The 19188-nt window shown below is 34.7% G+C and overlaps 1 protein-coding gene across 1 annotated transcript; it reads left to right on the top strand.

Moving 5' to 3' along the window:
* Positions 1-3750: 3750 nt before the first annotated feature.
* On the top strand, positions 3751-6325 carry LOC141630290 (uncharacterized). Its single transcript, XM_074443130.1, has 8 exons — positions 3751-3759; positions 3806-3884; positions 3959-4209; positions 4296-4499; positions 4586-4684; positions 4794-4874; positions 4956-5339; positions 6001-6325. Exons 1-7 carry the CDS (start codon positions 3751-3753, stop codon positions 5238-5240), a joined length of 1008 nt encoding a protein of 335 aa, XP_074299231.1. The 3' UTR covers positions 5241-5339; positions 6001-6325.
* Positions 6326-19188: the final 12863 nt, after the last annotated feature.

Here is a 19188-nt window from a genome sequence, read left to right as displayed (position 1 = left end):
CGTGTTTGTGTTGTTTTTGTTGTTGTGAATGTGTGTGGTAGAGTATATGCGGTAATCGATTGGTGTATACAGGTTGGTTATTGTTGTATTGCAGCTGTCTATGATTGATAGTCTCTTGTTCTCGAGGTGCGTCCTTGGCTGAGTGGAGTCACTTGCGGGAGTGGCTTCACGCCCTAGTTTCGCCCTCCGTGGAACCCGCAACGGGAGGGGATGCACACATTAATGGGACGGGGTTATCGCTCAATATCATGAGCGGGGCTGAGGTGGGAACAACTGCGGTCCCCCACTGGCAGGACTGGTCCAGTGGACGGTCGGTGACGGAGATTGATTAGAGTGGTTGCGACTGTGGGCGTGCTTGGTTGTGGTTGTTATAGTTGGTTATGTTTGCCGTGTCTTATCTCGGTTACTGATCTTGTGTGGTTTGTCTTGTTTGTTTTATTGTGTCTGCCGTGATCCCTTATGGTGAGCAGTCAGTCTTAGCAGGTGTTATCTTGGATGATTGCTGGAGTCCGGGCTGGGATGAGTCCTCACGAGTTATGACGGGAAGTAGGATATAGTGATGAGTTGTATCTTTCTTTTAACAGTTTGGTTGTAACGCTTGTAAAACAGTTTGACGTTCTTTTATTGAACTTTGATGATTACTTTCCTGGGGCAACCGAGATGGTGATGTCCTTATATGCTAGGGAAAGTCTTAGTAAGGCTCATTGGTATATGGGGGTGTCACATGCAAATTAATCGGCAAAATTAAGATGACCATAAAAGATGTTATGACCTATTTTAATGGTGCTATGTCGGAAAATATAATTTTTAGGTCCTATGGTGTCATATGCATGTGTAATAAAATAAAAATCAAATTATGCATCCTATGGTGTCATATGCATGTGTAATAAAATAAAAATCAAAACAAAATTATGTTATAGAGGGTACCTTCATCGGCTTCATCATTTTTTTTTTGATGATGAACAAAGTGATGGCGCTTTGATATGAGAGGATGAGGAAATAAATGGGATTCCACCGGACGATGATGGTCGGAGGAAGGGGATTCACAAATTAAGGCGAATTATGATCATAGTAGTATGAGTGTTAGGATGATTAAGGGATGAGTGACGACATGAAAAGGAGGAGTGAGATGAGGATAAGGGGAAATGAGAGTGGCGGCTGATTTTGTGAGGAGATTAGAGTTATGAAAAATAGAGAGGGTTAGGTGAGGATGTGTGTGTTATATATATAGAGAGTTAGGGTTAGATTGAGTGAATTTGGGTCGACAATTATATATGGGCTGTATGCTTAAGTTAGCATTGTTCGGCCCATTCTATAGGGTGGCGAAAATATGGCCTTTTTGGTTGGTTTTGGTTTGTTGGGCCATTTCACAAGTTCAACATGTTAAACATTATATATTTGGTCCATTTATTTGGTCCAAACATTATATATTTGGTTTGTTCGGCCCATTTATGTGAAATCCCCGAGAACCGCTCTCAGACATTACGAACGGTGTAGGAGGTATATGTAGTCCGAACGATGTTGTTGAGCGTTTAGTGGGAGATCTATGTGGCGAATATGGTGAAACTGTTACTGATGTTAATCAGTCTCTAACTGGAAATGAACATTCACCCGGTAGTTGTGGTTTTAACGCATCCTATTTACGTGGAGAATGTTCATTTTCAGTTAGATCATGATCTACATTAAACATGTAGATCACTGATATAGAACTATTAGATAATTACAATTGAAAAGTAAAAAAAAATATTCATCAAAAAACATTCATACCGTTCTAAATACATACCCGTAAACTAGTTGGTTGTAAATGTTAGTATTTTGTTTAGTTTCCTGCTATTTGACTACTTCCCGCCACTCTGATGTAGTCTGATGCCAATAAGTCGTCAGGTACACATACAACTATACAAGTGATACAACCTCGGCTTTAATGCTTCTGCTGACTTATTTGGTTGTCGCAAGTCTCTTTTATAATCAGTTTATTTATCTTAAGATGAAATTAAGATGAAAATATTCTCATTTGTATATCACGGATATACTTGTTACAAGTGACTTACTACATTTGTATACTAGTTTAGATCTCATACAATTGCATGATATTTTAATGAGAAAATATATAAATATTAAACAAAATAAAAAATCTGATTTTTTTATTCATTGTGAGTTTTGGCAACAAATCTGATTTTTTTTGACTACTAGAAAAAAAGGTCTCTAAGGGTGCTTGCCTTGCAACGCTCCTAATAAAAAGTGCTGAGTTGGGCTTATTATAGGGGGTGTTTGACCAAGCTTTCTAAGTACTTTTCTAATTGTAAAAGTAGAAGTTGGGCCAAACACTATAATTTAGGGAGATGAAAAACTACTTTTGAAAAGTCAGAAGTTAATAAAAAGCTACTAGAAACAGAAGCACCAAATTGATGCTTCTACTTCTACTTCTCCCAAAAACTCTTAGGATTATGGAAACTAAAAAAAAGAAGGAAAAAAGGAGTAGTAGGCCAAACACATCAATTTGTTAAGAAACTACTTTTACAAAAGTTAGGCCAAACAACCGCAACTTTTTCAAAAATTAGTTTATGAAAAACCCATTCTAGAAAATAAAAGTTATTTCACATAAACTAGGCCAAACAGCACCATAGTCATATTGGAGGCGCTAATAAAAAGCACTCCAATAAAGCGCCTCACCTAGAGCTAAAATTGAAAAGGCGGGACTAAAATTTTAGAAGGAGCGGGACTATTATATTTTCACAAAGGCGGGGACTACTAAATTTTCAGCGCCATCTTATTTTCATTGGTAAAACTCTTATTTTCACTGGTAAAACCCTAAAAAATTAACCTTCATCTTCTGCGAAAGATCAAGAAGGCTTGTAATTGATACCAAACAATTGAAACTTTATCTTAGAACCAGGTACCTATTCTTTAATTGTGCTTCTATTTCATTATTTCGATAATTCTTAATCAAGTTGATTCTTATTCTCCAACAGTAAAATTTAGGGGTTGTTTGTGTTTGTCGATTTTCATACAAATTGCATTCTTTTTCTTTGTTTAAGTCGCATATCATTAATGGAGTTGAAACAGATCAGTATTGTAGGAATAAAACACGTTTCTTTTTCTGCATTTTAATCCGTATTTACTTTGAGCCTATTTTCATTTGGTACTAAATTTTGCTGATTGAATTATTGTTTTTCCGCAAAAATGATAAGGCTCATTGAAAAAATAATGCATCTTTGTTGATTCTAAGACTCTCTTTGATGTTTATGAGAAGATTGCTTATCCTATTGTTATTGGTGGGAAGGTTGTTCAGTTTGTTTACTTGATGTATAATTTGATTACTCCGTAATTTGATTACTAAGACATTCATCCTTGAGAGGGGCTTGACTGCCCCTCGAAATGACACTGCTTGCGATGTCGTTGCTGTGGATGCTCCTAGGTCAGGATTTTCATTTTTAAGTAACATATTACTCTGATTGTCAAGATGTAGATATTATAATCATCCTTTGATATTCACAAAATGTGGTGGATGAAGCCTTATCATTTTTTGCAATATCTACCAATAGTGAATAGACAAAGATGCATTATTTTTTCTTTATTTCCTAGATAAGTGTGAAGACGTATTAGCATGCTTGCTTACTATAAGTTTCAAGTGCAAATGAAAGTTATGCTGGGGTGCTATGTTGTTAGGCACATTTTTTTTTAATTAAGTATAGTTAGTATATTGAGAAATTTTAAAGTTGTCAGGGAAAATGGCTAAGCGTCAAAATCATGAACAAGGTGAAAACTATGCCAACAGAAGTTCAAATGCTGGAACTAATGATAGAATCAGGTTCAGAATTCTGAATCTGGTCCTAATAGCCAACGTCAAACCGAGGGAAGAACATATGAGTGCATTGTACAAGGTATGTCATAAATACACATTTCGATGTTGTGGATTCTATTACAATTTTATATTAAGGTAAACGCAACAATGCAGATCCCAATGGACAAAGAACTCGTGGGAAAACTGTTTTGGCAGATATTTGGAACTTACCAGCAGGGCATCGTATTGTAGTGGAGATTAATAAATCAAACCAACCTATTGGATATGAAGTTGGGGTGCTAGGACATTTTTGCGGGACAGTTGCTAGAAACGGAGGTCTTTATTCATTAAGTTATACAAGATGGGACTACTTGAAGAAGGGTAATAAGGGCACCAATCAAACTATGATACTAAAAGAAGTTCAGGTAAATAAAAGGGGTTTATTACTTCTTCTACCACTATTTTGTACCTTGTTTTGGATAATTAATTTTATAAATTTAATATGATGCAGACTAGGTTTCTTTATCCGAAAATACTCGAGTATTGGATATTGAAGTCAATAGGACATAAATGGAGGGATCACAAGTGCTTACTAAAAGGAAGATATTATTCGGATGACGAAAATATATCTGAGTTGCACAATAATTGTCCACAAGATGTTAAACAAGATCAATGGATTAGTCTTGTCAACTTTTGGAAATCCGATGAAGGACAAGTATGTTACCGGCTTATTTTGTTGATAACTAGTTAAACATACTCTCTTTGACCTGAGAATGTATAATGATACTTGTAATATCGCAGGAAAGAAGTGCAAAGAGTAAGCTATCACATAAGAAGGCTAAGACAAAGCCTGTTCATACATCTGGTACAAAGAGTCATGCACGCGTCTATGAAGAATTGGTAACACAATACGGCTTCTATACGACTTATTTTAAGTGCTACTTATCGATATTTATTTTTTTTAATTGCTAGCTAATTTTATCTTACCTTATATTTATGGTTGGTTTAGAAAAAGTCGCTACAAAGATCTCCCACAAGGACACAACTTTATTTAGAATGTCACCAACATAAAAATGAAGCAAATGTGACGGTGTGTTTCTCTGCCTTTTATTTTTTATATTATTATAGGATTCTGTATGTATGTATGTATTTAATTCTATTTCACCTATAGGACCAAATTAAAGAAATTGCTGCACAGCAAGCGCATTTGGAAGGGGACTTAAATGATGACCCTGTTGCACAAGTGTTGGGGAAAGATCAATATGGTCGGGTTCGAGGCTTTCGACTTGGTGTTAAGCCAACTGATTTATCAGAGTTATCTCGTTCAAGTTACTTCAAAGACTTAAATGTGTCTACAAATGAAGAGACGACTTCTATGTATCTTATTCGCCAACTAAAGGATCAGTTACAAGCATTGACGAATCGTGTCGTAAAGCAAGGAAACTTTATTACCTAGCTTAAAAGAAAGCTGAGAAATAATGTTGAATTTGGCTCAAGTGATCTTGAATCTAGTGAATATAACTCTGAAGAAGATTCCGAGAATGATAATAATGAGGTACTTAATCATCTTTTATTTTTTAGACCTTCCACCCTTTTCTTAATGTTTCTTTATCCTTTATCTCTGTGTTTTCTTTTATACATTATGGTTGTCACAATCTCTAGCCCTTTTTTGATTTTATGGGTTAATTTTCTTGTTATGATACAAGAAGATGTAGAAATCATATCCAAGCTAAGAAATAGAAATAAAAAACAGATGGTTTATGATTGTGGCTTATATTCATAACTTAGTTCTGGTATTTGGTTAATTGTTAGTATACAGATATTAGATTTTTTCTTGGAAGCGATAACAACATCGTGTGAATGAAGTAGCATTCAATGGTCCCTTGGCTTATATTTAAGTGTTATTCTTAGAAAGTATCATAATCAAAGTCTGTATAGTGGTAGTGAGCATGTATACACAAGATTTAATTTGATCACTAGAAAATTCATATTTGCGAATTGAACGTAACATGCTTTGAAGACCACATAATTTTACTTTTTATGTGTTCGGTGTTTCATTGTATTGTGTTACAGAATCTCTTTGATAGCTGATTTATGGATCGGATGATCGTTATTAGTAGCTAGTTTTAGTAGCATCTCTGAAAATTTATAGGCGGTTCATATTTAGTTTCATCATATAACCTGCCTCTAACATTATTTTTTACTTCAATTCTCAGTAATGTTAGAAATCAAAGCTTCAATATTCATTTCAACAACCCTTGAAAGGTCCTAATACATTGGTGATATATGTTTCCATGATGCCGGAATAGTAAAAGAAGACTCATTTGATCACTTGTCGTTGTTGGATAAATACGATGGAGTACAATGCGGTGTCTTAATTTTCAGTTTCGCTTTTATTTAAACTTAAGTATTTTGAATCTCGATATGTACGGGAGATGATATGTATTTGATTGTGGTTCAGTTGATCTATTTGTTTGAAAATTGTGAAGGATTGACAATTAATTTATAAAATTGATTTTTATTTTAATTTGGAATTTTCCTGTTTAAAATGATTAACTTAAATAGCAATGCCAAAATGCCTAGCAAGAGGTTTATAAAGAGCATCTAATGATAATTTAGTATGGTAGTAGAACATAATAATTGACGCGCTATGAAAAGCGCCGTACATATTAACGACGCTAAAAAGCGCTAGCATTGCCCTGGTATAACGCCTCAAACTCGCGGCGCTATTATGTAGCTTATACCGACGCAAATGATAAGCGCCGCAATAAGGGGTAGCGGCATAGGCAACTGCGCGCGGCGATTTTTATAGCGTCGGTAAATGTATTTACGGCGCTATTTAGCGCTTCAACATGTCATATTTTAGCGTCGTAAAAGACCGTTTTTCCTAGTAGTGATATGTTGCATATTAAAATACGTTAAAGGGGGTGTTTGGTTGGTATCATTGGAAATTTGGAATGACTTGGATCCATTCCAATGTTTGGTTGGAGCATTTTGTAATAGAGTTAGATACATAATGAATTTTAACTCCATTCCAACCCCTTGGAATGCCATACCCATCTCATCCGTTTGGATTCAAACTCCATACCTATATTTTTTTTTCCAATGAATCAAACAAGTTTTGAAAGGTATGGAGTTGGAACCTGATGCTTCTATGATTTCTCATTCCAATCCATTCCATTTCTAGGCAGTGTGTCATGGTCTTAAACATTATTTAGTTTTTTTTATTATTCTTTTAATTACAAAATTAATGTTACCCTTTAAGTATATCACTTGGAATAATTTCAATTTCTATTTATTTCCTTATTAAAATAGAGAAACTTGTAACATTCACACATATGGTTGTATTTAATTAATACTAACACCCATCAGCTACAAAATTGTTCATTCATTTCATTTTCCTGTTGCATTCAAACTTAAAAACTACGAGTATTAAATTGATTAATACTGAAGCCAGAAGTTAATTATATGGGTGAGTACTTGAGTATAATAAATAATGAACACATGGGGCGTTTGGTTAGATGTATTCAGGAAAGAAAAAGGGAATCAAAATCCCTCATTCCCTTTAATAGTTGCAGCAGGTGCCAGGGATCAGGCGAACACTGATCAGGAACCAGGCCACAATCCTAACCACACTGCACTGATAATAGCCACTACCAGGCCTGCTTTGGGAGGTCACATGTATCAGTACAAGCCCAACCACCAGCTGCCACCATGACCAGCTGAAACCTTGTTCAACTAAGCTCAGGAAAGTCATAAGGAGCTAGACTTAATTCACACTGCATTCAAGAGAAAACCAAACGGAAAGACAAGTTGCAGATAAGGATATAAAGCATAAAGCATAATTAGTATTTCCGGCTAAACAATGAGAAAGATGTTGCATTGGTCCTTTTTGTTTGTCTCTCCATATTTCAGATATCATCTAGAGCTAAAGTAAAGGCATCAGTTGCATCAACTTGTCCTTATACTCCCAGCCAAAGTAGCACAACAGTCAAGGAGGCAACCTGTCACTATCAGCTGCAATTTTCTTTTGTTTTGTTCAGTTTTCTTTAAATCATTTTGTTATCATTTTTAATATATTTCCATCACTTTGTTTATATCCTAAGAATTAATCTTGGCCCTTAGATGAGATTTCTATGGTTATTTTGTAACAGAATTCCAAGGGAGAGGCTTTTATAAGGACCTCTACCACATCTGCATTGAGGCAGCTTTTGATGAATATTAAACCCGAGATTTCTCTCAATTTCAAACCTCTTTAACTTGTGCTTAGTCTGTAGTTAAGAGTAAGGCATGTTAACATATTGTGCTTAGACTGTAGATATTGAACAAAGTCTGTTGGTAAAGTTTATTCAATGCTCAGTCCGTGGGTTGTTTGGCTTTGCTATTGGCTTGAGTTGGATATTTATCTGTGCTTGGCTGTGATAAATCCCAATTTAAGTTGTACAAATTGTTAACTTGCTTCCCTATGAATATTCTGTGGGATTTGAGTTGATAATTATATAATTTGATCCTTATTCAATCCCAAAATTTTGAGTCTTTGTCAAACTGTCAGAGTTCATCTGTCAGTCAGTCTCCAACAATTTATTTAAAATTCTTAGATTGCCTCTAAAATCCGGAAAATTTGCCCAGAGTTAGTTTACTCAGATAAATGATTTGTCACCAAATTTCATGAATTTAGCATATCATTTGCTATTTTTATCAAATTTATAAACTTTATAGCATTCAGTTGATTGTGTCTGAGTTCTTGCCAGATTCTCTCCATTTTCTGTCAAGTCCATGGGCTATACACTGCAAATTTGGTATCCAGATCCAGGTTATAACACAATTCCACCTTTGTGTTAGTCTTGGGTTGAGAGAAGTGTGAGTCTATTATCCCTACCTGCAACAAAAACACAAAAAAAAAACAACAACCATGAGTGAAGAGAGACTTACTGGTATTGAAGCAAGGATAGAAACTCTAGCAGGAAATGTAGATACTGCTCAATGCTGTTCACACAATAATGGAGAGGTTTCCAAATCATGATCCAAGGAGACAACCACCTGTCAGAGAAAGGGGTAGAGGCAGAGGCTTCTTTGTGGGAGCAGGGAGAGGACAACCACCACATGAACATGAGTATGGGTAAGATTCTGAAGAAAGCAACATGACTCAGGAGGAGGTTTCTGAGCACGCAGACAAGCATATAAAAGTAGAAATTCCTGAATTTTCTGGTAGCCAAAATCCTGATGATTTATTAGAATGGATTAGGGATATTGAAAAAATATTTTAGTATAAAGGATACACTGATGCTAAAGCCTTTAAAGTTGCTGTCTTGAAATAAAAGGGTTATGCTTCTCTATGGTTTGATAATTTGAAACACCAAAGACTTAGAGAAGGGAAGGAACCACTTAGGTCTTGGTCTAAGCTTAAAAAAATCATGCTGGGTAAATTTGTCACCAAAGATTACACTTAGGATCTGTTTATTAAACTGTCCAAACTTAGGCAAGATGAGAGACCCATTGAGACCTACTTGAGGGACTTTGAGCAGTTGACCTTGCAATGTGAGATTAATGAAAAACCTGAGCAAAGGATTGCTAGATTTCTAGAAGGTCATGACAAAAATATTGCTGCAAAGGTTAGGTTGCAATCATTGTGGTCCTATGATGAAGTTGTAAACCTAGCTCTCAGAGTAGAGAAGATGGGAAAAGCCAAGTCTGCAGTGTCTAAGACCACCACTAGACCTGTATTCAGACCATTTTCTGATGTCAGAATTGAGAACATACCCAAGCCAGCTACCCAACCTACACTAGATAAATGAAAGGCCCCCATGAGCCAGAAAACCAACCCACCTATGACTGAGGGAAAGATCAAATGCTTTCAGTGTCAAGGATATGGCCACTTTAGAAAGGATTGTCCTTCTAAGAGGACACTGACAGCAATGGAAGTAGAAGAAAGGCAAAGAGAAGGATTGGTTGAGTATGAGGAGGAAGAGAATCTAGTGCTGGAGGAAATGGAAGCTCAGGATGAGTCAGGCCAAGATCAGGTTGTAGCTTACCCTGACACAGGGCATAACTTGGTCTTATGGAGGGTCATGCACTCACAACAGGCCCCATGAGAGGCTGCTCATAGGTCCCTGATATTCAGGAGTAGATGCACAGTTCAGGTAAGGGTCTGTAACTTGATCATAGATGGAGGGAGCTGTATCAATGTAGCTTCCATCACCATGGTCATTAAACTGAATCTGGTGACTCAGGATAACCCAAACCCCTACAAGTTCAGATGGTTAAACAAGGAAGCATAGGTTATGTAACACCCCCATATACCAAGGAGCCTTAACAAGACCTTCCCTAGCATATAAGGGCGTTACCATCTCGGTTGCCCGATGATAGTAATCATCAAAAGTCGATTAAAGAACAATTATAGTTTATTACAAGATTAAACAAAACCACTGATATAAAAGATACAACTCAACACCACTATGTGAACTACTCTTGTCGTGACTCGTGAAGGACTCATCCTGCCAAGACTCCAGCTACCATCTAAGACATCACCTGCTAAGACTGACTACTCACCATAAGGGATTCATATATGTTCTATTTTAATTTGTCATAAAATTAATAAATGATCTTATGCATGCAAACTTATTAACAAAATAAGGAAGAAACATTTATCTTACATTGTGATTTTCGGTTTTTAGGGCACAAGAGAGATCACCTTTCTCTCTTGTTCTTGAGCTTTCCTATTGGATGAACAAAGACCCAAGTGTAGGATCTCTCCCAAAGCTTAATACCCAAAGCATACTCTTAATTAAAATTAATATTATGAATACTAGACAATATTAATTTTGTAAGAAAAATTGACCCAAAATTATTTGGTTTTTGCTCCCAAAACCGGTTGAGAGAGGAAGAAAAGGAAGGTGAAAATATTTTATCTCTCTAAAATATTTTGGTGAATGAATGAATGAATAATAATCACAACAATGTAATGTATATTGTTATTCAAAAATATAAAGCAAAAACCCCTTTGATTTTCCTATGGAAAACCGGGTAAGGGAAGAGGAGGGAAGAAAAGAGAGAGCCAATGCATGCATGATTTTATCTTCACAATGTAAACTAGGTTGCAAGGCTAGTCTATTAGGGAAATGATTGTGTTTTCCATTAGCATAACTAATCACAATATTAGCCTAATTCTCCTCTTTAATTTCGGCACATATGGATAACATGGAATCCATTTTATTTTTGTCAATTTGTCAATATGTCACATGTCACATATCACATAAAATTGTTATGTATTTTTAACATATTAAAAATCAACGTATTAATAAAAATACGTCATACACAAAAATCGATTTAGTAATTCATAATTACTTGTACCAAAATATTTTACCAATTATAAATCACAACAATTTGTATTTATAATAATTCATTCAAATTTAATTGTTTCTTTAAACAATAATTTCATCTGAGTAATGATACAATTCAATTACTCAGACCGTATCTCATTTTAATTAATTTCAATGAGATACGTAAATATTACTTCCAAAATTGTCCGTCAATTTTAATTAAATTAATTGACTCGTAACGTTATACGATCAATTAATTGATCAATTAAGAGTGTTGCCCTATAGGTATGACCTAGGGGATCAACTGATCACCACCGTCGACGACAAGTAATGTCAAACTCTAGTCAGCCAATCATTACCGATATGTGTGGACCAGTTGACAGTAAAAAAAATATTACTTCCCAATTGTATTCTTTATAATGAGACTTAAACATGTGATCATCATGATCAACAGTCGTGATTGCATTATTGTCGGAGGACACATATTCCAACAATCTCCCACTTGTCCTCGACAAGTGTGCGTCACCAATTCTCTTGTCCTATTACTATCTCCCACTCAATGCAAGGTGTCTTTCAGGTCGTACTTGCAAGTGATCATATCGAGAGTGGTTTCCTCGATCTGGAGAATAACTGATTGACCGGATTTATCCAACCTGGATACTTTCCGAGCGTGGCCACGCATTTCCAGTTCATTACTCCTCGAGTGGCCCTGAGATATTGTTATAACCCTGACAAGGGGTGGACAATTCCTATCGCACTCATTCCCTTCGACTAGCCACAGCCATCATAACCCAAAATATGCCCATTTGACCCCATTTACGAAGGTCTTAGTAACACAAATCAAAGTTAATCTGAAACTGTGCCATCTTAAGCGAATAGTCTTTAGTCAAAAGAATCGACTCATTTGAATACTATAGCAGCTCTCGCCACGACCAGGCTATATAAATTTGCCAGAACTCTATAAGCGGTCATTAGGCCCGACAAAAAAGGTTCTTAACAGTCTGCCTATGTGATCGACTAGTCATCTCACATGACTCTATGGCACTTGAACTTGCCATCAATCGCATCACACTCTAGTCACTGCGAGACGTCACCTCATACAAGTGACTATGGGCAAATACAATGTTAATCCATGTTCACTTAAACGGGGTTCAATTTGTCTCTACAACCCATTGGATGTAACAAAGTATAAAGAGAGTTAATAATAACTCAAACGACAAATGTCGACATCACACTCGGGTAGTCAATACTATATTACAACCTTGTGATGTATATCGTAAGTGTGTAAACACTTGTTGATTGCAATAGAAGTTTAACATGTCATGTGTCCATGTGTTCAAACTTCTTAATCGTATTATCCTTTATATTCATGTTATCACTCATAGCATGAACCTTACCAAGTACACATCAAGGTTCCCGACCTTGGTTTCGGTTCTTTATCTTGAAAGAACTTCCTTATCGATTATCACATAACGAACGAATTTGTGGTGAATGATATAACTTGTACTAATCAAGTACTCCATCCACACACAATGCACTAGGTACATGTTTTGTAGAGTCTTGCAACAATTTGTCAAGATGATTGACCTTAGCACTTCTCACAAGTCCTAGCATATTAAGAAAGATTAGTTTTGAGTAACTTCTTATTCAACTAAGTATCTTTCCAAACTTCTTATTTCTCCTTTTGACTTGAAAAGTTTAGGATTTTCATAAATCTTTACGTGTGTTCGGATTTTCTATAATATGTGCAACCTCTTTAACACATAATAGAGTATTCTGTCAAACACTGAAATCGCTCATCGGATTCTCCTCGAGAATTCATGACGTTTCTTGTATGGCTTGCCAATGAATCATCATGCTCTCATGCAAATGATTCACTATTGGACATGTGCATGATTATTCTAATGGCGAAAACATTAGTTGCTAATAATAATGAGATCAACCGTTCATAGGTTCAATGAACGACCATGACTGCTAATGGCAATTCCATTTTCATCTACATGAATAACCTATGTGTATGTTGATACGATGTGTATCTCTTAATACTAATCCAATATTTCTTGACGTAATTGGATTCATCATAGTCCAAATTTATCCATAATTGAAAACTCAAATACTTCTTTGTGAAAGAAGATATTAGCTCGTCATTTCTAATGAGTAATGAGTTGTAAACATTCAAAGGATGATAGCTCCCACTAAATTCCATGTCTTCACATGATAATTTCTAAACTCCCACTTAATTCCATATGTTTCGAAATTGATTACTCAATTGAAAACATTTCAAAATTGGAATGTATGTTGCTTTGCAAAGTTATTAAGATGAAACCATATATGTTCCCATCATATCCTTTCAAAATTCCTATTTTGAAGAGGTCTCATCTTTAACCTTATGGAAAGAGATTTTAAATCTCTAACACATTCATGTCATAATGATGTGTGGAAATGTCATTTATTAAATATAAGTAATATCTAATACACATCCTTCAAAATATCCCTTTTAGAAGGAGGTTTAACCAATTCATTTTCATAATGTGGTTAAGTAATGACATTTGCGAGGTTAAAAACTTAGCTATAGAGGATATCGGTATATCAATCCTTGCAATTCGTTCAAAGTAACTAGTATGTTACTTTGATTCATTTAGGCTCTTAAGTAAATCTCAAGGTTGAAACTATTGGTCAAAATTTTTCATAAACTAGTCAAAACTCTTGTTAAGACTTTACATTAGTCATTTTTCTTCCAAAACTTTCTTTTGGTCTCCTCGTGTAGTAATCTTGAGAACATACTCTTATGATTAAATTACTTGGTCTCTTAAGTCATATAGAACTTACTTGAGACCATAGATCTCATCAATTTGGGTACACTATGTGAATAGATATACCTTCATTCAAATCATTCTCTCTTGCGTAGATCTCATTTACACAAGTACACAAATTTATCGTGTGTTGTGTCCTCATTTTACTCCCACTCTATCTTTAGAATAAATACACTATAGATTCAAAGATAGCATATGAGACACAAATAATGATGTTGAAGTATAAGGAGAAATATCTCATAGATCGACTAATAGTTTTAGATTTCGCAAGTGTACTTGGTGATTGACATTCCTTTAAGAGAGTTCATAGACTCAAAATCACTTTGTAAATGATCATACACAAGCCTTAAGCATGTGGACATATAATGAATCCCGTCATTATATTTTTCTATTAGATCACTTTAAGTTATATGTTTCTAAGAACAAGCATTTAAACATGAATTTTAGAACAAAAGGATAAAATGATAAAACGGGTGACTTGGGTTGCAAACCAAGTCACCATTATCCAAAATACAACCAATTATCCAAAATACCTTTCCATGTCGAACACGGAAACTTAAGGTTCTAAAAATCCAAAACATAATTTAAAATAAGACAATAAAAAGCGAAGCTCCATGAAAGCTATTCCTAGCTCCTTGATGGTTTCTTAAGCTTGCTTTTCTTTTCCTTTGTCTTTGCTTGGTGGAGGCCCTATTTACAATAAAAAGGGAGATATATTATCACAACTTTGTATCACAATACCATATTTGAATTAGAAATATAAAAGAAAGGATAGTCATTTACCTACTGGAGTAATCTTTCCAGCCTTAATATCACCAAGGTATTTGGAACAATTTCTTTTCCAATGTCCCATACCATTACAATAATGGCATTTATCAAGAGGACCCTTCTTGATTTTCGATGTGCTAGCATCATTAGCTTTAGCTTTGGTGAAAGTGGGAGCTTGCTTCTTACCCTTCCTCCCATTCTTCTTGAACTTCCCCTTACTTTTAGTGCTTATGTTAAGCACATCCTTTGGAGGGTTCACATTTAACCCCATGTCCCTCTCGGCTTGCACAAGTAACTTGTGCAAATCTTTAAGAGACACATCCTTGTCTTGCATGTTAAAATTCACCCGGAATTGAACATACGCTTTGACTTTGGACGAGGAGTGTAGAATCCTATCTACAATGAGTTCTTTGGGGATTTCAACCTTTTGAATTTTCAAGGTCTCGACAAGCTCCATAAGTTTGAGCACATGAGGGCTAACCTTTTGGCCCTCTTTGAAGTCGAGATCAAAGAATGCCGCGGCCGCCTCATATTGGACGATCCGCGGAGTTTGTGAAAACATTGTCATAAGCTTGGAGTAAATCTCATTAGCGTTGTCCATTTTAAAGGCTCTCCTTTGGAGGTCCGCCTCCATCGCAAATATCAAGACATTTTTCATTGCGGCGGACTCCTTTTGGTAAGCCTCATATGTTTTCCTAGTGGCGGCGGTCGACCTAGTAGTAGGTTCGGGAGGAGAGGCCTCTGTGAGGTAACGAAGCTTGTCGTCACCTTGGGCGGCTAATTTGAGTTGGGCATCCCAATCGGAGAAATTTGACCCATTCTTTTCAAGTTTACATCGATCCATGAAGGATCGGAGCCATGATGAATTAGCGAGAGGCGTGGCGTTAGGGGTTGGTGTTGCCATTTGTTATGTGAAAAAGAAGTGGTCTACAAAACAAAATAGAAGGAGTAAAAAAAATGTCGTTTTAATAATAATACTCGTAAAAATTTATAATTTAAACAAGTTTTATGCATTTTTCTAGTGACCTCTACCCAACTAGATAAATGATTCCAAGACCCAAATTCATATCGACTTAGGCACGGTATGGCCGATGAAACCCTTATCAATATAACTCGGTGGATTAACGTTTTAATCGATTCTACTTTTAGAACTCTTGGTCGATAAAATTACTTTAATAATTATCTATAGCCCGGAACACATGCAACTACGGTCATGAATACTTCCGTTGAGCTCAATCCAAATTTCGAATAAATGTGTCCATGATCCAAACCCAAATCAACTTGGGCACGGTATGGCCGATGAAACCCTCATTAACATGAACTCGGTGGATAAACATTCATCACCCACTTCCTCTACGTAACAAGGTTTGTACCCCGGTAGGGCCGAGTGCACTCCCTCGCGAAATAGGTTTTCATGGTTTCTACTATTTGGTAAGGCTATGTCTCAATTAATTGTTTTAGCGAGAGGTCATGTCAATTTATTATCTATCACGTTTTAAGTGAACTAAAGCGGTGAACTACGATAATTATAATTGACACGGTCGATAAACTCGATTAAAGAAGATGCATGTTTTAGTTATGGCGATTTAGCGATGCATGCGACATATAAATAAAATGCAAACATAAAATAAATCCTAGTATGGCCTTCCTAGAAAAGAAAAACTATTTAACTATTACATATTCGGAAACCAACTCCATTGGTCCCTTGAACTTCGGTTGTGGCACGCATCTCGAGGTAACACCGTCTTTATGTATCGCCATCTTGAAGAAATCCGTCTTGGGGAACTCCGAGATAAAATAAATTACATAGCAAATTACATAATTTCCTATTATACATTTGTAACTAAAATAAAATAAATCTATTAAATTACAAAACGGTGATATGAGATCACAATAAATTACAACCGAATCGATATTCCCATACATTTCGGGAAATACCAATTAAAAACTAAGGCCATACTAAGTAAAAAATTACATAATTCAAAAATTACATAAATAAAATTATGACAATCATAAAGAAAATGCAGCATTATAATATGTAAGAAGATGCCCAATTTTATGCTAAATCGCCTTTAATTAGCCAATATCGTATATTACTCGGTTTTTACGGATTTGCGTGATTTCAACATTTTATAATCACAAAATTACATAAAATCATATTTATGCATAAGTTAATTAACCTAACCTCTTAGGACTCAAAATTTAGTTTTCACTAATTATTTGACCATAATTAACTCATATTTCTAAAATTTGTTCATTAATGGACTTAAAATTATAAAAATAAGCTATAAACTTCAAATAAATCACAAAATTTCAAATAAATTCAAAATTTGAAATTTAAACTCATGAACATTCTGGAAAAAAATACCATGACACTCATAATGTTCAAAAACTTAGGTTAAAAATTATGAAATTTATACGGAAAAACAATGTTGCGGTTTATCGATTTAACTAAAATAATCATAAAAACATGTGAAAAATTATATACATCAACTTTTCAATTTTAGATCTAAAAAAGATAATAAAATGAAACATATAATGTTTTTCCTTAGTCATAGAGTATGTTTTATTAATATTTCACTAATAAAGTCACTATTCATGCTATTTTTCTTCAAAAATCCATAAATCATGCAAAAAGACTTCACTATAGCCTATTATTTTACACACATCTTATAAAATTGCATGTGACAACATACTAAATTTCTATGACTAGATTTGAAATTTATCTCATATTAACCTATTTTTCACTTAAATCCGATTTTAATAATGAAAAATCCATTTTTTGAGCACAAGAAGTCCAACAATTATGAAACTTTACAGGTCATATAAAAATAATATATGTGACAACATATACAAAACTCACTGAAAAATTCGAAGTTTAGCTAATTTTAGTCCGAAAATGACATTTTTACTCATAAATTCATATTTTAATGCCATTATTGTATAATATGAACAATAAAAATCCGTAAATTAACCAAAATATCCTAAAAACATTTTAGGACCAGAAATTTTAATATGCATAAATTAATTTCGTGATATATCATAATAACGCAAATTATACAAGTTTTATATGTTAATCTTTATAACTCGGAAAAACTTTTAACCGATTTGCATGCAAACAACCATGGCTCTGATACCGATTGAAAGAAAAGTGGATCTATATACCTAACATATTCATATATGTTCTATTTTAATTTGTCATAAAATTAATAAATGATATTATGCATGCAAACTTATAAACAAAATAAGGAAGAAACATTTATCTTACATTGTGATTTTCGGTTTTTAGGGCACAAGAGAGATCACCTTTCTCTCTTGTTCTTGAGCTTTCCTTTTGGATGAACAAAGACCCAAGTGTAGGATCTCTCCCAAAGCTTAATACCCAAAGCATACTCTTAATTAAAATTAATATTATGAATACTAGACAATATTAATTTTGTAAGAAAAATTGATCCAAAATTATTTGGTTTTTGCTCCCAAAACCGGTTGAGAGAGGAAGAAAAGGAAGGTGAAAATATTTTATCTCTCTAAAATATTTTGGTGAATGAATGAATGAATAATAATCACAACAATGTAATGTATATTGTTATTCAAAAATATAAGGCAAAAACCCCTTTGATTTTCCTATGGAAAACCGGGTAAGGGAAGAGGAGGGAAGAAAAGAGAGAGCCAATGCATGCATGATTTTATCTTCACAATGTAAACTAGGTTGCAAGGCTAGTCTATTAGGGAAATGATTGTGTTTTCCATTAGCATAACTAATCACAATATTAGCCTAATCCTCCTCTTTAATTTCGGCACATATGGATAACATGGAATCCATTTTATTTTTGTCAATTTGTCAATATGTCACATGTCACATATCACATAAAATTGTTATGTATTTTTAACATATTAAAAATCAACGTATTAATAAAAATACGTCATACACAAAAATCGATTTAGAAATTCATAATTACTTGTACCAAAATATTTTACCAATTATAAATCACAACAATTTGTATTTATAATAATTCATTCAAAATTAATTGTTTCTTTAAACAATAATTTCATCTGAGTAATGATACAATTCAATTACTCAGACCGTATCTCATTTTAATTAATTTCAATGAGATACGTAAATATTACTTCCAAAATTGTCCGTCAATTTTAATTAAATTAATTGACTCGTAACGTTATACGATCAATTAATTGATCAATTAAGAGTGTTTCCCTATAGGTATGACCTAGGGGATCAACTGATCACCATCGTCGCACAACAGTAATGTCAAACTCTAGTCAGCCAATCATTACCGATATGTGTGGACCAGTTGACAGTAAAAAAAATATTACTTCCCAATTGTATTCTTTATAATGAGACTTAAACATGTGATCATCATGATCAACAGTCGTGATCGCATTATTGTCCGAGGACACATATTCCAACACCTTAATGTGCACATCCCCTCCTGTGGCGGGTTCTATAGAGGGCGAACCAAGGGCATGAAGCCACTCCCGCAAGTGA

The sequence above is a fragment of the Silene latifolia genome, chromosome Y (assembly GCF_048544455.1).
Source record: "Silene latifolia isolate original U9 population chromosome Y, ASM4854445v1, whole genome shotgun sequence".
NCBI lineage: Eukaryota > Viridiplantae > Streptophyta > Magnoliopsida > Caryophyllales > Caryophyllaceae > Silene > Silene latifolia.
This window is presented reverse-complemented; position numbering and strand designations above follow the sequence as displayed.